This window comes from Nyctereutes procyonoides, unplaced genomic scaffold (assembly GCF_905146905.1).
Source record: "Nyctereutes procyonoides isolate TBG_1078 unplaced genomic scaffold, NYPRO_anot_genome, whole genome shotgun sequence".
Taxonomy (NCBI): Eukaryota; Metazoa; Chordata; class Mammalia; order Carnivora; family Canidae; genus Nyctereutes; species Nyctereutes procyonoides.
The window spans coordinates 40,088,027-40,106,015 of NW_026575051.1; the positions used below are offsets into that span (position 1 = coordinate 40,088,027).

A 17,989-nucleotide genomic window follows, 5' to 3' on the forward strand; every position below is an offset into this window, starting at 1 on the left:
TGTAGGACCCGATTCCAGGTCTCCAGAATCAGGCCCTGGGCTGAAGGCGGCGCTAAACAACTGAGCCACCCGAGCTGCCCAGAACATAGGCTATCTTAAGCAGAATCACCTTGTTAAGGAATTATTCTATGTCTGTGACCAGGGTCAGTATTTTTGTCTCTCTCTTTTCTTTTTTTTTAAAGATTTTATCTGAGAGAGAAAGAACATGACTGGGGGGTCGGGACAGAGGGAAAGGGAGAAGCTGACTCCCCAGTGAACAGGGAGCCCTATGTGGGGCTTGATCCCAGGACCCCAGGATCATGACCTGAGTTAAAGGCAGACACTTAACCAACCGCGCCACCAAGATGCCCCAACACTGGTATATTTTTAAAAATCGAACGAGCCTGGAGCACCTGGGTGGTTTAGTTGATTAAGCATCCGACTTGATTTTGGTTCAGGTCCTGGTCTCAGTTATGAGACTGAGCCCTGTGTCGGGCACTGTGCTAAGTGAGGAGTCAGCTTGCAATTCTCTCTGCCTACCCCCTAGTGTCACCCCAGCTAGTGCATGAACCCGTGTTCTCTCCAAATAACATCTTAAATAATATATATATATATTACATCTTAAATAATATATATATATATATGTATATATGTATGTATGTATGTATAACTGTTTAGACGGGTGCATCCTACCTAGAAAATTCTCCATAATTTAAAATTCTGACACCCTCACTATTCTGTGAGTCTATATAGACTCATATCCCAAGAATAAAACAGTGAGGAAATGGAATTTATGCTAAGAATTACCCTTATAAAATCCTTAAGTATAAAGAACTTTCAAAGTTTATCTACCTGGGGAGAAATAAATTTAATTAAGAAAGTGCACTAGATACTGAAGATAGTGTCATACAGATTAAAATATGCTTTTACTACTTTCTAATCGATTATGGTAGTTACAGTGTAAACAAAAAATGTATCTTTAGGAAAGTTTTCTACACTCCAATAGTCTGGGTGTCATCAAATTATCTTAAAAGACCATTAGTAAATGAATGTTTCCTTTAATATTGAAGATTCTTTAATTTATAGTTAACATCATTACATATTAATTAAAGGAAGCTATTTAAGTACTGCCAACATAAGTAAATTTATGTAAAAAAGGAAGTTGCTGTAACTGGCTTGGTGGAACCAATATATAAAAGTGATTTTGAAGAATCAGCTCTAATTTTCATCAAAAGAACATTTATTATCAAAATAAATAACTCATCTTCAATTTAATAGCATTCTGTTCACCTCTATTCTAATTTCACTGAGGGCTGCAATTTTATTAATCAGTCCTCCTTGTAATCTATTCTCCTCCTTTGGCCTGCAACATGATATTAGCATGTACCTTTCTAATATATTCTCAAGAGACTTGGATCTTTTCTTCATTCCCTAGTGAATAAATAGGACTACTTCTAAAAGTTTAGTTTTAAGCCCTCTATACTGCTCTATCTCCATGAGGTAAACAGCATTCTACATGGAAGACTCCAAGATCTCTTTCTACTCCTAGACCCTCTAAGTCGTCTATTTCCAAGTGTTGCCTAGCCATTTCCACACAGATGGTCCAATGCTACGATAAACAAAGACAAATTTAAAAAAAAAAAAAGTTTTTCACATCATTCATATTTCTGTTAATATTTTATTTTTAAAAAAGATTTTATTTATTTATTCATGAGACACAGAGAAACAGAGACATAGAAGAGGGAGAAGCAGGCTCCTTACAAGAGGCCTGATGTGGGACTTGATCCCCGGACCTGGGATCACGCCCTGAGCCAAAGGCAGACACTCAACTGCTGAGCCACCCAGGCGTCCCTCCATTAATATTTTTAATACAAGCTAGGCTCAATACTCTCCACATATTAAATTACTTTAATTTAAATTTAATTAATCAATTTAATTTAAATTATTAAATCTTCTGTCACTATCGAGCCCTAATCCCTCTATCAGTCACAAAACACCAAGTCCAATACAAATGTATTTTTCTTTCACAAATTTCCTACTACCTACAAATTTTTATTATGATTTGATAAAAGTAGTTATTTCCCAACCTATTCAACTTCATACTTGAAATAGTACTGCTGGCAATCAAACTTTTCCCCTTGTTTCTAAAATATAAGATAATTTACCAAAAATCCCACTCTGTTAACTACTCTTTACACTTAAAAAGATAACATGAAACTATCAACTTATGCTTTTCATCTTATCATTCACTTTCTCAAAGTCTATTCCAGACAAACTTTCTAAATTACTGTACGTACGTTTTAACACTTCCTGCTTTGCTATTTATAATATTCCTCTTATTTATATAATTGAGTATCTTTCTGACTCAATTTTTATTTTTTCAACACACAATTTTAATTCTTCCTCCTCGACAAAACGTCTTCTGATCATCCACCCTGAAGTGATCCCTCTATCTTCAGATATAGCAATTATTTTTCTCATATACCACGCTACCATCGCTGGCTAAAAATAAGGACCATGTCTTAGTGTTCCTTGTGGTCTCCATGTTTGTGTTTATGCACAAAATAAACACTGAAATATTGCTATTTAAAGTGTCTTTCACCTGTATGTTTACATTCTGTATAATTGTACACACTTCCCTGTGTAACTATCAAATCTCAACACCCTTATGATAGTAACTCATAGAGCATGTCAGAGAATTACATAAAAGTAATTCACTAAACATAATACAGGATGACAAGATACAGAGACAAATCACATCCATGGCAATGATTTTAAGATGTTTCTGATACCAAAGATGAGAAAGAGACAGGATCTAGAGAACCCCAGGAACCTGAAACTGACAATAACTGTAGTTTATACTCAGAAGACTGAAGGTAATTTCTTGCCCAGAGAGGCTGAAACAAGGACTAGAAGCATCAAAGAATCCTTTTAACATAGAGTGCAGATATACGGCATCTTGTTAGATGAGATAGATAGGTAATGAAAGAGATGGAGAGATGAAAGAAAAAAAGGAAGGAGAGAAGGAGAGAAACAAAGATTTACCTTGAAATCTTGATTCACAAGAGAACACGATATGAGATACCTATTTTGAGCTTCTCTTTCTGCCTTTCCTAGATATATGTAGCTACAATTGTCTTAAATGAAATTAGAGGTCACACTGAGAACATTTTGTCAGAAGTATGCATGTGCAAAAATTCTGAGTGGTGGATTGGCAGCCTCTGATTGTTTGGAACGTTGCAAGGAGAAATATATTGTTCTGGATTAGTGGACACTGGAACATTTTTTAAAAATCTCAAGTAAAAGAAAGGTTAATTATAAAAATAAGGAAAATTTTAATTAAATAGAAATTGTTATTTGGAATTTACTCATGAAACAACAAAAGTAAAGCAAAACTTAAATTCAGTAAAATTGCCTTCTAGAAGGAGACATTGTACTCTTCAATTAAAATCAAAACCAGACAAGAGGCAACAAACTACAGCTTTAAGTAACATTGACAGAAACAGAAAGATATGGAAAGAGTCATAAACACAGCTAGAATAGATACAGAGAAAAGAAACGGAACAAGAAAGATAAAGCAAAAGCACCAGAAACAGGAGGAAAGCTACTAATGTGGGGTCTACAATCTCGCTCCAAACATCTTTTACTTACTATCTAATAATCAAATAGCCTAGTACTAAGAAATTTGAAAGTCTCTTTTCAAAATGATTTATCATTCATTTAAACTTACAGTTAAAACATAGCTCTACTGTGTTAAGGGATAAAAGGCTATAAAACAACTTTGTATTTAGGAACACTTTTGGTTATATTAAAGCCCCAAACTTGCCTACCTCTTTCAAGGAATTAGAAAATCCTTCAAATTCAATTCTGAGTTTGCACATATTTTCAAGTTACTTCTGGGAATAATTTATCTACCTTTTAACATCAAACTGAAGTTTGATAGCCTTGAAACTAGAGTTTAAAACAACTATAAAAACGAAGCTATACTTGGCTTGCTAAACTATATCTGAATAGTTTAGACTATTCTTAATATACACTATCTGCCTTTGACAAAATACTAAATGTACTTTTATCGTTAATACTTAAGTTATATAAGGACTGTTCAGCTATAACATGAATAACTGACATAGTTTTTAGATGATGTAGATAAGTAAATCTTAAGAGCTGGAATTTATACATATGCATTTTAAAATAATAAGTTGTCTTTTTTTTTTTTTTTATGATAGTCACACAGAGAGAGAGAGAGGCAGAGACACAGGCAGAGGGAGAAGCAGGCTCCACGCACCAGGAGCCTGACGTGGGATTCGATCCCGGGTCTCCAGGATCGCGCCCCGGGCCAAAGGCAGGCGCCAAACCGCTGCGCCACCCGGGGATCCCTAAAATAATAAGTTGTCTTATCATAATCTTCTCTACAAAATTCTCATTAGTTTCATTATCTGGCTCATAAAAAAAAAAAGACATAAGAAGGTTCAAGATTAAAGTTTCTATCTTATACATTTTTCCAGCAAATACACTATGCTATTAAAAGTTTAAGATTACTTTGTTTTTAGTTAAGGATGAAATAATGGTGGGAAGGCTACAAGAAACATATATTGTCTATTTCACTTCATGCTGTCATACCTCACTTGTCATATACTTCCTGTGTATAACAAAAGCAAACCCAACACCCACCTTTTATCATTAAGATCCTTGATTTAAGAGGAAATCTAACAGTAAAGATAAGTAAATCACTTTTTCTAGACAATACCACTAGCAAATTGAGAATCTATTTGTTAGATTCTGAAATGAAATCAATTAGGGGATTATATAAGCAAAGCAGTAATAAAAACTTTATCTCAATTCTTAATCGCAACCCTTGTCTACAAATTTAGGGGGTCCTAAAAAAAAATTCAGATTTTTAAAAGTTTAAGCCAAGGCTTGATACAGGGAAAAAAGAATTAAAATATTTACCAGAATGATGACTATCAGGGCAGTATTAATATCTCAATGTCTCATATTTTAAATTTATTAAATGTTTCATTAATTTTTATTAAAAAGTTTATTTTAAAAATTACTGTATGTCAAACAAGGGCATTTACAAAGCTCAACTTTTCACCTGTGAAAGGCTTTTCAATAATACAGAATTTTTGACAATTTCTAAAATTTCATTTAATTTTTGTAATAAGAAAGGTATAGTAAAATGCTGATTAACACAACATAATTTTTGTTACATGATTTTATTACTTCTTGCAAAGGTATTATGAATTTCAAGTGGAAAATCTATTTATTATAAAAAGAAAACCCAATAGTAAAGCAGTATCCTCAAAATATGATTGATGATTGAACTTCTATTTTAAAGAATTTGTATATCAAATTTTTATTATTTTAAAGGTAACTTACATGCCTTATTTTCTAACTATAGGTTTTTTTTTCTAACTATAGGTTTAACAGTGAATTTATTTATTTAAAATCAAAGTTGTAAGCTTTGATTTTTAAAACTCACATGAAATATTACTTAGTCTTAATAAAACTTCATCTAATCTTTCACCATTTCTAGTCTAAACAGGAGTATTCCACTAGAATTATTTATCCTTAAATTTTCCAAGGCACTATAATTAGTCCCTCTATAGAGCATTCAAAAAATATTTATGATAGAACTTATGATTACTAGTACAATTTAATTTAAAGGTTTGAATTTGTACTTCTTCGAGTTATATGGTATTTTAGTAACTCAAAAAGTTGTGGGTGCTACACAGCCAAATACTTTTTACTAGTATAACCAAAAGTCAACATTCGGGAGAGTGGACAGTGAGCACAAGCTTCTACTCCCCCCCTCAAACTGCTTTTATTTTCTTAATAGCAATGCTGGATGCTTTATCTTCCATTTGTCCATAGATAAACAATGAAATGAACAAAAGAGCAAAAAGTAGGGCACTTAGATAACTTATAAATTAAGAGAGAAAAAAATCATCAAGCTAAATTACAAGATCTTAAAACATCTATACTCAGAGTTAATATTATTATAAAAACATTTTCTTCTGGTGACCTATCACTAACTAGGTAGCACTGGAAGTTAGCTGTGCAATGGTCAATCATTAACCAGAGCTGGCATTAACATAGTAACAATGGACAAAAAAATATGGGTCTAAACCCCAAGTACTCTTTTATATAGCACTGTGACCTAGGTAAACCTGTGCAAAGAAATTCATCTCTACACGGTTACTCCATACGTAAATCTAGTAATAAAATCTAAAATCTACCATGATTACATTACAAAGTTTTCATGAGACCCAAATGAGGTAATATGTACAAGTATTTTGGAAGTCATTAAAACTCTTCCGAAAAATTAAAAAGAGGATCTTTTCATTTTCTAGTTTTTTAAATGCAGGATATATTTTTAATCCTTTATTTAAGTCTACGTTTTGTCTTTCTCAATTTGAATATTCTATGGACACCAACCAATTACACTTATTGCAGTTAATTATTAAAGCTGTTTCTTCTGCCCTTTAGAGGCTTTTCATATCTTGAAACAGGAAAAATAGCTTTTCTAAAACTCTTATTAAAACAATTTTTAGGGTGAATGGGTGACGGGCACGGAGGGGGACACTTGACGGGATGAGCACTGGGTGTTATTCTGTATGTTGGTAAATTGAACACCAATAAAAATTAATTTATTAAAAAAAAAAATAAAAAATAAAACAATTTTTAAGGCAGTAGTAATGTAACTAATCCCCTAGCTAATTTCAAAGAATATACATATAATATGGCTGACTTCTGTTTCTGGCTATCTCACTAATTTATGATGGTCTAAGAGCAAATCACTTCAATCTCAATGTATTCCAATTTTTATAACATAAGGTGGAACATTAGTGTGATTAACTTACCTGATGAGGAAAAATTCACCTTTGTAGCTTAAAGGTGAAAGCAGTATTCAAGTATGAGAGAAAACTTTCCCTCCAAACACTCAACTAACACACCAATACCTTTTAAAAATATGAAATTACTAAGAAAAGTCACTAATAAATGTATAGGCCACAAATTGTTTTCTTTTGAAGCTATAAAGACAAATTAAGAAACAACTAATATTTTTATTTAACAGAGATGTCCCAAAAAGGAGCAAACCAGAAACACAAGGATAGAAAAAGAATGAATTATTTACCAGCATACTTATTTGCTCTTAAAAACATATCTGTACAATATCACTAAGGAAATCCATTTGTCACTAAAAATTGTACTCCAAATAATTAAATCTTTTTAGAAGAGTGAGAATTTGACAAATCTTCATTCTTACTTTTTATACAGTAAGGTATCCATAAAGACAGCCAACTTAATTCCTTCACTAATGAAAACTCTTGTATCTTATTCCTCCCAAATGATCTTATTACTTCTGACTATACAGAAGTAACTTAACTATGATTATTAATCAAGTATAATATCACTTTCATGAATTCTTTTCACAAACCACTGTATTTCACAAATGACACTTCTGAAATTTTTCTCTGCCAAAATAACTCTGACTACACAGTGTTTCATAATTCATTACGAGGTTTCTATAATTATTTAAAAAAAAAATCTAAAGATGCTGAAATAGAAATAAAAGTTTTTTTTATTTTGTTGAAAGTTATCTCTGATATATAAAAATAGATTAAAAATATGTTATTACTGGATAAACCAAGTATTTGAGGAAAACTTCATACAGTGGTTACAGAGATGTGTTAAGAATGCACAGTAAGCTGTATGTGATATTAAACCATTACAATTCCAATACTCAGCAAAATATACTAAAAATCTATATATGAAGCAAAATGTGAAGAGGAATGGGCTGAAATAATATCTAATATACTATAATTTGATAAAAAAACAAGAATGCCTTTAATTTGGCTTTAATTTTAAAATGAGTGTATTAGGATGTGAGTGCCTGGCTGGCTCAGTTAGAAGAGCATGAGACCCACTCATGTGAGGCATAAAGATTACTTATAAGTTTTATAAATAAAACTTTAATAAACACATAAAATGATGGTACTGGAATCAAATTCTGTTGTGCAATAAGACTTTTAAAATACAATACCAAAATATAAATATTTAAAATTTTTTCACATTATTTTCCAAAATTTCTCTTATTTATATTATATTGTATTTTCATACTTGTGAGTCTCTCAAAGTATCACTGTTCAAACTATTTTAAAAACCAAATTAGTTATGACCAATATACATGTACTGTAATATGCACAATTTTCTTTTAAATTTAACATCTAAATAAAAGTGTACAATTCAAAACTTTTTGAAACTTAAAAGTAAAATAATGTCTAACCAAACTCCTAAATGGATTTCCTTTGTGATATGCAGAATACCTGCACGAAGTCCCCAAACCTTTAGCAGCTATAAAATGAAGAGACTGATAATTACCATATTGAAATACGATCGAATTTTGACTCCTCTTGCCAGATCCCACACTATCACGTTTCCATCGTGACCAGCAGAAAAGAGAACTCTCGGATCAAATGGGTGTGGCTCAAGGACAAATACCTCATCTTCATGACCCTGAAATATTTTTGAAGTGGCAAAGAATTATAAATTTTAAAAATGGAAATTCAATCAAATATCAATATGGCAACATTTCTAGAATTTGAATTCTAAGAATTATTAAAGTGGCAAAAATCTTCAAATTTATCTATGTATAATGAAGCGGAGCTAATACCACCATCCAAGGTTTCGCTATCATTTGGTGAAATCTGAGACTACTACTGATGCAGCCCTACATACTAAAATGACAGCAAGGATCTAGATTTCCAAGCCAATCCATTTTAACTATATTTTAAAATTATTTATCTACCACAAAGATCTGTTATCCATTTAGCAACATTTTTTTAGCTAACTTTATATAAAAGACTTGCTCAATGAAAATAGTCCATTCTATAATTATCTTCATTATACCAAATAAAAATGAGTCTTTTTTTTTTTTTTCTCACCATCAGGACATGAATTAGTTGACCGGTGTAAGAATTCCAAACTTTCAGAGTCATGTTATTAACTGCAGTTATAACTGTATTGTCATGTCGATCCCAAGCTACCATAGTTACTTTCATTTTTGTGATTTTATCTTCTATTCCTTGAAGGTTTTGGCTGAAAGTGACGGAGGCAGTATTTGTTTACACTGATATTATTTATTAAAATATTACTATGACAAAAACCTAAATGTGTTTTCTTATAATTTATATTTACATTCATTGCATGGATAACTATCGTTCAACAATTAAGAAAAGTTTGAATCAACAAAGAATAAGGGCAAAAATCATTCCACTGAGTCAGCGAACCCAGGATTTCAGCACTCCTAAAGCCCTTAGTAATAGATGATCTTGAGCATGTTATCTATTAACTCTATCTAGATCCAAGAGTTCTGTGCCATGCTGCTCACTATCCATCCTTTACTGCTGGTGTCATGCCCTGCTAACTGCTTTGCTCTCCCATCCATCTGAGACTACTACATACAAATACAAGTACAGTTAATTTATTAAATACTAAAACCAAGTAACAGTTACAAGGTGAAATATAACTTGTCTTGGCTAGAGAGAACCATTACATATACTATAATCATCCCTCTGTAACATACTATATCATCTCTTTGTGACTGATGAATAATACAGTTATGTCCCACTTTCTGAAGAAAACTAGCAAAACTTACAAGTGTTCCTACAGTACTATCACCTCCTTAACAAACTGAACTGGAAAAAGTCATTAATGCAGATCTCCTCATACATATAGACAAAAAATTATTTCAGAAATATCCTCTATCTCCGATAGCACTAATTATTATAGAAAAGTAATCATTTTAACATGAATTATGACATATGTTTTTATAGGCTCAGAGTCACATCAACCTATAATATAACATACTTTAAATGATCTATCTTTATGGATGTAAGATTTTAAATTTGATTTCTTACCCTGCTGGACGAGTAGCCATATCCAACAAAATGCTCTTCCACTCTCTTCGTTTAAATTGCCAAATACGTGCTGTTCCATCACGACTTCCACTTACAAATCTGTAGTAAAGGAAGCCCAACCCCCCCCCCAAATCACATGTACTTAACCAAAATGTACAGTATTTCTAGAGCTGTTTTTCAAAATACTAAGAGAGTACTTATCTTTACTTACACAGCATTCTAATACAAGAGATTACTCTCTCAGATATTCTCTGCAAAACTAAGAACTTCTGCAACTTTATGGGCTTTTAAAAATTTATACAAATACATTCTAATGTGTATGGTTAAATCACAAAATAACATTCAACAGTGATTCAAGGCCACTATTTACTACCTTACAAATAGAATCAATATTTTCCAATGGAAAAATATTGATTTTCCTCTCAGTTTTAAAGAACTTGACTTATTTTACTCATGGTGCTTAGAAATAGCTTTCTTTCATTTTAAAATAAGAATCTGGGAAAATTTATATCATTTATATCATTTAAGCTTATCATCATTAAACAGTTCTGCCTCAAATATTACATTGTGATATATTTTCAAACTCTACTAAAAGTTTCCCTACACTCTGACATGTACAGAAAAAATATAGGGTGGATAAAAGTCCCTATTATTAAAAGTGGCTAAATAAACATTAACACAAAACATAAAGATACACTCAGGCTATAGTCACTTTTTAATATGACTGGTCACGACCTTTATATTTTAGTTGGCTAGTTTGTATATAATTTCAATTAAAATCTGACTACAAGAAATGTCTTTATTTGAAAATTTTAAATTAGAATTAAATTTACAAACAAAAATAATTATTTTACCTGTTGCTAGTGTTGGAAAACTGGATACTGTCAACTTTGTCCTACATATAAGCAGATAAAAAAGAGAATCCTGAATATAAACTATTAGACTCATTTAAAATTGTTCCAATCTAATTCTTTTTACCAGTACTTACAGTATGGAACTCCAATTCTGATATTTTCTCTGGCTGACCTGATCCAAAAAAATAAACCCGAATAATATGATCTGTGCTTCCTGTTGCCAGAAACATTCCACCTGAGGAATAACAAACATTTATCAGTAAAACATAATTTCAAAATCTCTGAAAATTAAATAAAATGCAAGCAACATTACCATGATATATACTGATGATTAACATTTTACTCTAGAAGTATACATATTTATCCTAAGTATATAACACATCTTAACCCGAACTTAATAAACTCTTACCTTTACAAACACACCTTTAACTAGGATAAATTTTTCAATACTTATAGAAGATTTCTACTACAAATGACTTCACTAAGTAATTACATAATTTTATGTTAAAATTATCAGTCATGCTCCCTAGAAAACATGCCTTTTAACTGCCTAGGTCCTTCTTTTGCCACATTCTTCTGTTAAAATCCTATCAAAGTTTTAGGGCCCAATTTCTTCAGTAGGTTGTCTTTGCAACTCTGCAATCGAATGAGCCTGCCATCCTCTGAACTCTTATTTAAGACTTCTTCTCATAGCACATATATTCTACTTTGCATTGCATTATTTATATATGCAATTTACCCTCTCTCCTTGGAATCAACACTCTCCCACAGTGTTGAAAACAGTGCTATATAACAGAACTGCTTACAGAGTACTCTGAAATCATGGATAGTGCCTATAATTGTTATTACTAAAAGGAAAACTATCTTCATGGCAGTAGCCGTAGAAATCTAGAAGTGAGAAATTAAACATGTTTGGATATTAATATGGCAAAAACAGATTTATGTCATTAGTTTCCAATCACCTATCTCAGGTACTACTGCTATCCACAATTATCAATTGAAAAGATAAGTAAAACTGGAGGTAAATGTGGAAGGAACTGGTATTAGGAACACTTAAGTATTAAATCTATTGATGTTTCATTACATTTTCTCATCAATTCATTTCAAATATTCTAGTTAGAATTTGTTTAAAAAGACATATCCATTCAAAATGCTACTGTATAAACTCGAAACATAAATGGGGTATCAGCACTGCTATATAGCTACCTTTTATAAAACAAAGAAAAATTTGGAGCAAGGTAATTAACAAAGATTTACAATTACAACCAAATTTATTTCACTTAGCTACAGGTTACTTCCAAACTCTATGAAAATATAAAACATATCTAAAATATCTTTCTTCCGATAACTATTCAAAGATCTATTCTTTAACAGAGTCAATTCTGAAACTCTTCTCTCTTACCAGAGCATTATGGTCTCAAAAAAATTCTTAGTCATGTGAATACATAAAATAAATAGCAAAGTTCAAGTATTTTTAATTTATGACCATCCCCTGGTATATGTATGCAAATATGATTTATATTAAAATAGTAAGTATTTTCAAAATCTTATGTGTTCCACTAAAAGCTTTCTAATGTACAACTTTAAGTGGAAAATTTGGGAGAAAAAAAATCTCACCAGCACTAAAAGAAGAACAGATCATTTGAACTCCAGGCCGAGGACGCTCTGTAAATTTAGCAGGTCTTGGACTAGAATACAAAATATAAATAATTAAAAATATCCCCAAAGGGGTCAGCAAGACCAGAAATGAGCTGTTTCAAAAAATAATCACAGAATGACAAAATTAAATAAGAAGCAACAGATGGCTCCCTTCCTAAAAACAAGTTGAAAATCATTGTGTCGTGATCAGCAGATCTTATGGCAAAATCCTACAGATTTTGTAGGAGCTTCTGATTATACAAGATCCACACGTGAAACACTCTCAAAGCCACTGCCACGTCAGAGATGTAGTTATTACACTTACTTCTAATCAAATTTAACAGGTTCTCAGTTTTTCATACAGTACAGTAGCAATGCACAAATACATTAGAAAGTCATTTGTAAATGTGAGCACACTAGCAAAATAGATGCTGTCTCCCGTGGCTTATGTACACCATCAGGTTTAGGTAATAAACTTTTTCAACGTTAGACACTGTTAAACATTTTCCTCCATTTATTATCTGATGTGATGAAATATACCTTTTAAGACTCCAGAAAGAATCTTACACTCATCCCAGTGAAAATCTGAAGACTGTTTGAATCTTAGATCAACTATAATTATAATCCTCATTCAAGATAGTCAGCTACAGAAGACAGTGATCTACACTCAAATATATTTACACCAATTATGTAATGGTTATAAATTATATCTTATATTAGCACTATGGACATTAAATGTTTGTTGCAATCAATGATACTAAAGAAAGAAAAATTATAGACTTTTACAACATACCAGTTCCAATACAATACATTTGTAATGCTCCAATACAGTGATTTTTTTTAAGCCCTACTTAACATACATTTTGACCTAGTTTTTCTAAGGATATCAGGGGAGAAAATTAAAAAAATAATTATAGAGCCTTAACTGAATACACTGCATAACTTCTACAATCCATAGCAAATGAACACAGAATGGTTTCAGTTTTGAGATCATATAGGGGGAAAAGTACAAAATACTTATGATCTATCAGCTATATATTTGGAACAAGAAAAATCTTTTTGACTGATACAGAAAACAAAAATATTTGTTAAAAAATTTTAAAATACATTTATAAATAATTTTTTAAAAAAGATTTTATTTATTTATTCATGACAGAGAGAGAGAGAGAGAGAGAGGCAAAGACACAGGCAGAGAGAGAAGCAGGCTCCATGCAGGGAGCCTGATGTGGGACTCGATCCCAGGACTCCAGCATCATGCCCTGGGCCCAAGGCAGGTGCTAAATCGCTGAGCCACCCAGGGATCCCCATTTATAAATAATTTTTAAAAAGATTTATTTGAGAGCAAGAGAGCATGCTGTTATGCAAAGGGGTGTGCAGTGGGAGATAGAGTCCTAGCTGACTCTGTGCTATGTATGGAGCCCAGCGTGAGACTCCAGATCTCAGGAATCTGAGATAGTGACCTGAGCTGAAACCCAGAGTCGGTCACTTAAGTGACTGAGCCACCCATGAGTCCCTGTATATAAATTTTTAAAGTGACATAACAATTTTTTTTAGTCACAGGATGTAACATAACTGAGCATGAATAGAATTCTGTAGAAACAAAGTTACTAAAACATTCTTACAACTTAATTATTCAGAGTAAAATTCAAGTAACTGTAATTTAAATAAATTAATCTGAAATTATAAAGGCTATCTAATGCACTATTTTCATTAATACCTTATGGATCCTAGCCCTACGTTTTTGTTAACTTTTGGCGCAATCATTCTTGTAAGTGTTAAGCAATCATTTGGTTGCAACTTAATCACGATATGCAAATAATAATATAGGCTGCCATTTTACAAGGACTTTAATTTTTTAAAGGCAAAAAACAGTTGTACAGGTATAAGTAATTTATTTTTATTTTTATTTTTTTTTAGTAATTTATTTTTAAATTCACATTTGAGGAAGTATTTTAAGATAAGGCCTTGGACTCAGGCAATTCCAGCTCTGCCTCTTATTAGGTGTATGACCTTAGGCAAGTTAACATTTCTGTACCTCACTGTCCTCATCTATAAAATGAGAGTAAAACTAAGACATATCTTAAAGAGTTACTGAGATAATGAAATGGGTTTAATCCATAGAGTACTTACTACTGTGCCCAACATACTCAATAAGTAGGAGGATTATCAGTACTTTAATTTACTTCAATCAGTTCTAGATAGTCCATCAATGAAAAATTGCTCTTAGTCTGGTACAGTGATTGAGAGGGGGTTCGTTCCAACAGTGTACTTCTAGCATCCACCTCAGTTTTCTCTCCTATCTGTCCTAAAGATTGTACTTGTACCTTCTTCATATGGTTGTCATAAAGATTAATGAGATGACAAATGTAAAGTGCTTAGTACAAGCTTGGCAGTCTAAGTGCTTTAAAAAATTTTGTAATCATTATTATCATCTGTACATTTTGAATTTCCATTCTCTCCTTCACATCTAATCTAAATATGCTTGGACAGCTTTCTCCTACTCAGAGATCTCTTCAGCAAGCTATCAAGTCACCTAGTCACTCCTATTTCGTATCTACGAAATAGCATTTTTATCAGTGTGACTTGTTAACATATACATTAACACTGTAAAAAAGCAAATTTACCTAAAGATTTGGGTTTTCAAAATAGGTTTTGTTTACTAATAGAACTGATTTTCTCAATTAATGCAGATTAGGTTGCTGAAGGCACCTCCCCATCAGATTATACAAAAGCATTATAGCTCAACACAATTTTTTTGCGTTTGATCAGTAATTAAAGCCCATGATAGTAACAATGTACATACCACCAAAATTTATGGCAGCCATGAGTAAAAATGGAAAAGAAAATTGGTGTTCCAAAGTGTCTAAGAAAAAAAGTACTTCTTTACACCTGACTTTAATTGAAAGTTTTTGGGCAGCCCGGGTGGTTCAGTGGTTTAGCATCACCTTCAGTCCAGGGTGTGATCCTGGAGACCAGGGATCAAGTCCCACGTCAGGCTCCCTGCATGGAGCCTACTTCTGCCTTTGTCTGTGCCTCTCTCTCTGCATCTCTCATGAACAAATAAATGAAATCTTAAAAGAAAAATACATTAAAAGCTTTTAGGGACGATTAATAACAGAGAAGAATACTACCTATAAAACAAGTAGAAATAACTTTTTACACCCAAAAATCGGAAAATCATGAGGTAAAGCATGGAATAACAACTCAGTGGAACAAAATGGAACTGTTAAAATTATTACAAATACCTACGACAAAATGTTAAGGAAAAAACCAGCAGAAAATTATATACAGTACTCCACTTATATCTACATTAAAAAACATACCTATGTGAAAAAAATGGATAGGGTAATTGGGCTAACAGGTGAATCTATGTAAAGGTTCTGAAAAAAAAAAACATTTATATGGGAAAACTCACTTCACAAGAGTTCAGATAAATATTGTACTTAGCACTGAAATCCTCAAGAAGCACAAAGTGAGAGTTTAATTTTGTAAAACATTTTTGTTCCTATGCTAATTTTAAGACTGTTAGTCATGTTTTTCTTCTCTACAAAAACAAAACATGGAAAGACAATGGTATCCCAATCTGGTCCATAAGGAGGTAAAAAAATACTCAAAGGAAAATGACAATTAACTATTGCAATTGTCTACACATCAGTAAAATATTCAAACTTTTATCTAAATGTCTACAGAAAATCTTTAATATTAATATTTTAAATATTAAGAATGCAACTAAAATGAAATCAATTTGCTTTCTCTAAAGAATTACATCTTTGATCAGAATCCTCTTTTCAAATCAAGTACAGTTTATTTTATTAATGTTACTCTAGCTGCCATGGCCTGTTATAAGAGGTACTCTCCAGGAATGTTAATGTTTATGAAGCTTATGTAAACATTACTATTTTAAAATAAAGACATTCATAAATTATTCAACTTGGGTTGACAATTTATAAATAGAAGTCAGATAAAAGTATTGAGATATACCTTCTAATCCAAATGTTCTACCATGAGAGCACAGAGATGACCATTTCAACATTGCAAAACCATGGATGCACTACTTCCCCATTCACTGTCTGTCTATGGGGCAAAATGTAGCACTTCCTCTCCCTCCTACACCCACTTGAGAGGTGGCATGGCATAGACAGCATGGATGAACAGACAGGGAAGTATTGTTCTAGTCTTAGCTTTGCCAATTTTTAAGACCTTTTTTTAACAATGGGAAAGTTGTTTAACCTTTTTTGCCTCATTGTCCTTAACTGAAAAATAAGACTGTCTAGCCAACTTGTTTTAATAAACCAAGACATTAATACAAGAGAAAGCACAAATGCAAAATGCTATTATAGGATTGGGGAAGGATGCATCTATATACCTTGATGTAGTTTAGTGAAAATGTAATCAGTTTTCCTAAGTTTACTAAGATCTATAATAAAATCTAAAATTTGTAGAGGTATGACAGAAATAATTGTAATTCTTCTAAAGAACCACCTTAGGAACTTTTTAAGATTATATTCTCAATACCAGAAGAAGCTACTGGGATGAAACTATGTGGCACACAGAAAGGAGTGGTATTCTGAAGGAAACCGCTAAGGTGGGGGGAAAAAAACCCCAAACACGTAAACATAAGAAACTTTGTTTGAAGCATGAAAAACAAAGGAAAACATGAAAATCAAAGAGGTCAGTGAATGCATTTTTGTTACTTACTCGAGGAGAATAAATACATCTCCTATTGTTGACTACTTTATACTATTGCAATTTTAACCATTAAACTAAACAATTTATTCCACGAAATAAAAGAGCAACTGACTTTATTTTAAGGGTTCCAGCATCCCACAGCCAAAAACAAATAGTGCCATCTGCCCCAGTAGAAGACAGATATCTCTTTGAGCCACTGCACAATGGTGAGAACTGAAAAATAAATGAAGAAAAAAAATCTTCATAAGAAGAGAGTGACACAATCCAAAAAAATAAACCTACTTTTTACTATGCAAATAGCAACTACAACAGGGTTAAAAAACATCCAAAATTAATGAAGGTCATGACTACGATCTTATTTAAAGTCCATGTATTTAAAAGAAAGAGGAAATACTCATTTCTTCATTTTAGTTCACTTTATACAATGGATTATAAAAATGACTTAAAATTTAAATTAAAATGAAGAACATTTTACAGAAATTAAAATAATTACCTGTAGTGATGTTATAGATGCACTGTGGCCCTGAAGAACAGCCAAAGGTGCACATGTTCGAAGACACCAGACTCGGATCATTTTATCACAACTTCCAGCTGCTATCATGGTGTTCTCATAGTTTACAGCCATGTCTGATATTTCAGCAGCATGTCCTCTTAAAGTAGCTAATAATCTCCCATCATCTGTTGCCCAGATTTTCACAAGACAGTCATCAGAACCCTTAAAATAAAAATGTGTATTAATGGAATTAACTCAATAAATTTTTTTTAAAGATATATTTATTTATTCATGAAGACACAGAGAGAGGGGCAGAGACATAGGCAGAGGGAGAAACAAGGCTCAAGTAGGGAGCCTGATGTGGGACTCAATCCTAGACCTCAGAATCAGGACCTGAGGGAAAGACAGATGCT

General features: G+C 32.2%; 1 protein-coding gene across 4 annotated transcripts in view; it reads right to left on the bottom strand.

Annotated features, from left to right (window-relative positions):
- The window catches only part of PHIP (pleckstrin homology domain interacting protein), a 131,865-nt gene that overhangs the window by 67,081 nt on the left and 46,795 nt on the right, over positions 1-17,989 (bottom strand). For all 4 annotated transcript variants that reach the window (XM_055329686.1, XM_055329684.1, XM_055329687.1 and 1 more), the window contains 8 exons: positions 17,577-17,798; positions 17,196-17,296; positions 12,374-12,444; positions 10,891-10,991; positions 10,757-10,797; positions 9,903-10,001; positions 8,928-9,081; positions 8,365-8,499 (listed from right to left, as the gene is read on the bottom strand). In XM_055329686.1, coding sequence (XP_055185661.1) covers positions 8,365-8,499; positions 8,928-9,081; positions 9,903-10,001; positions 10,757-10,797; positions 10,891-10,991; positions 12,374-12,444; positions 17,196-17,296; positions 17,577-17,798 — 924 coding nt within the window. The remainder of the gene's footprint in view (positions 1-8,364; positions 8,500-8,927; positions 9,082-9,902; positions 10,002-10,756; positions 10,798-10,890; positions 10,992-12,373; positions 12,445-17,195; positions 17,297-17,576; positions 17,799-17,989) is intronic.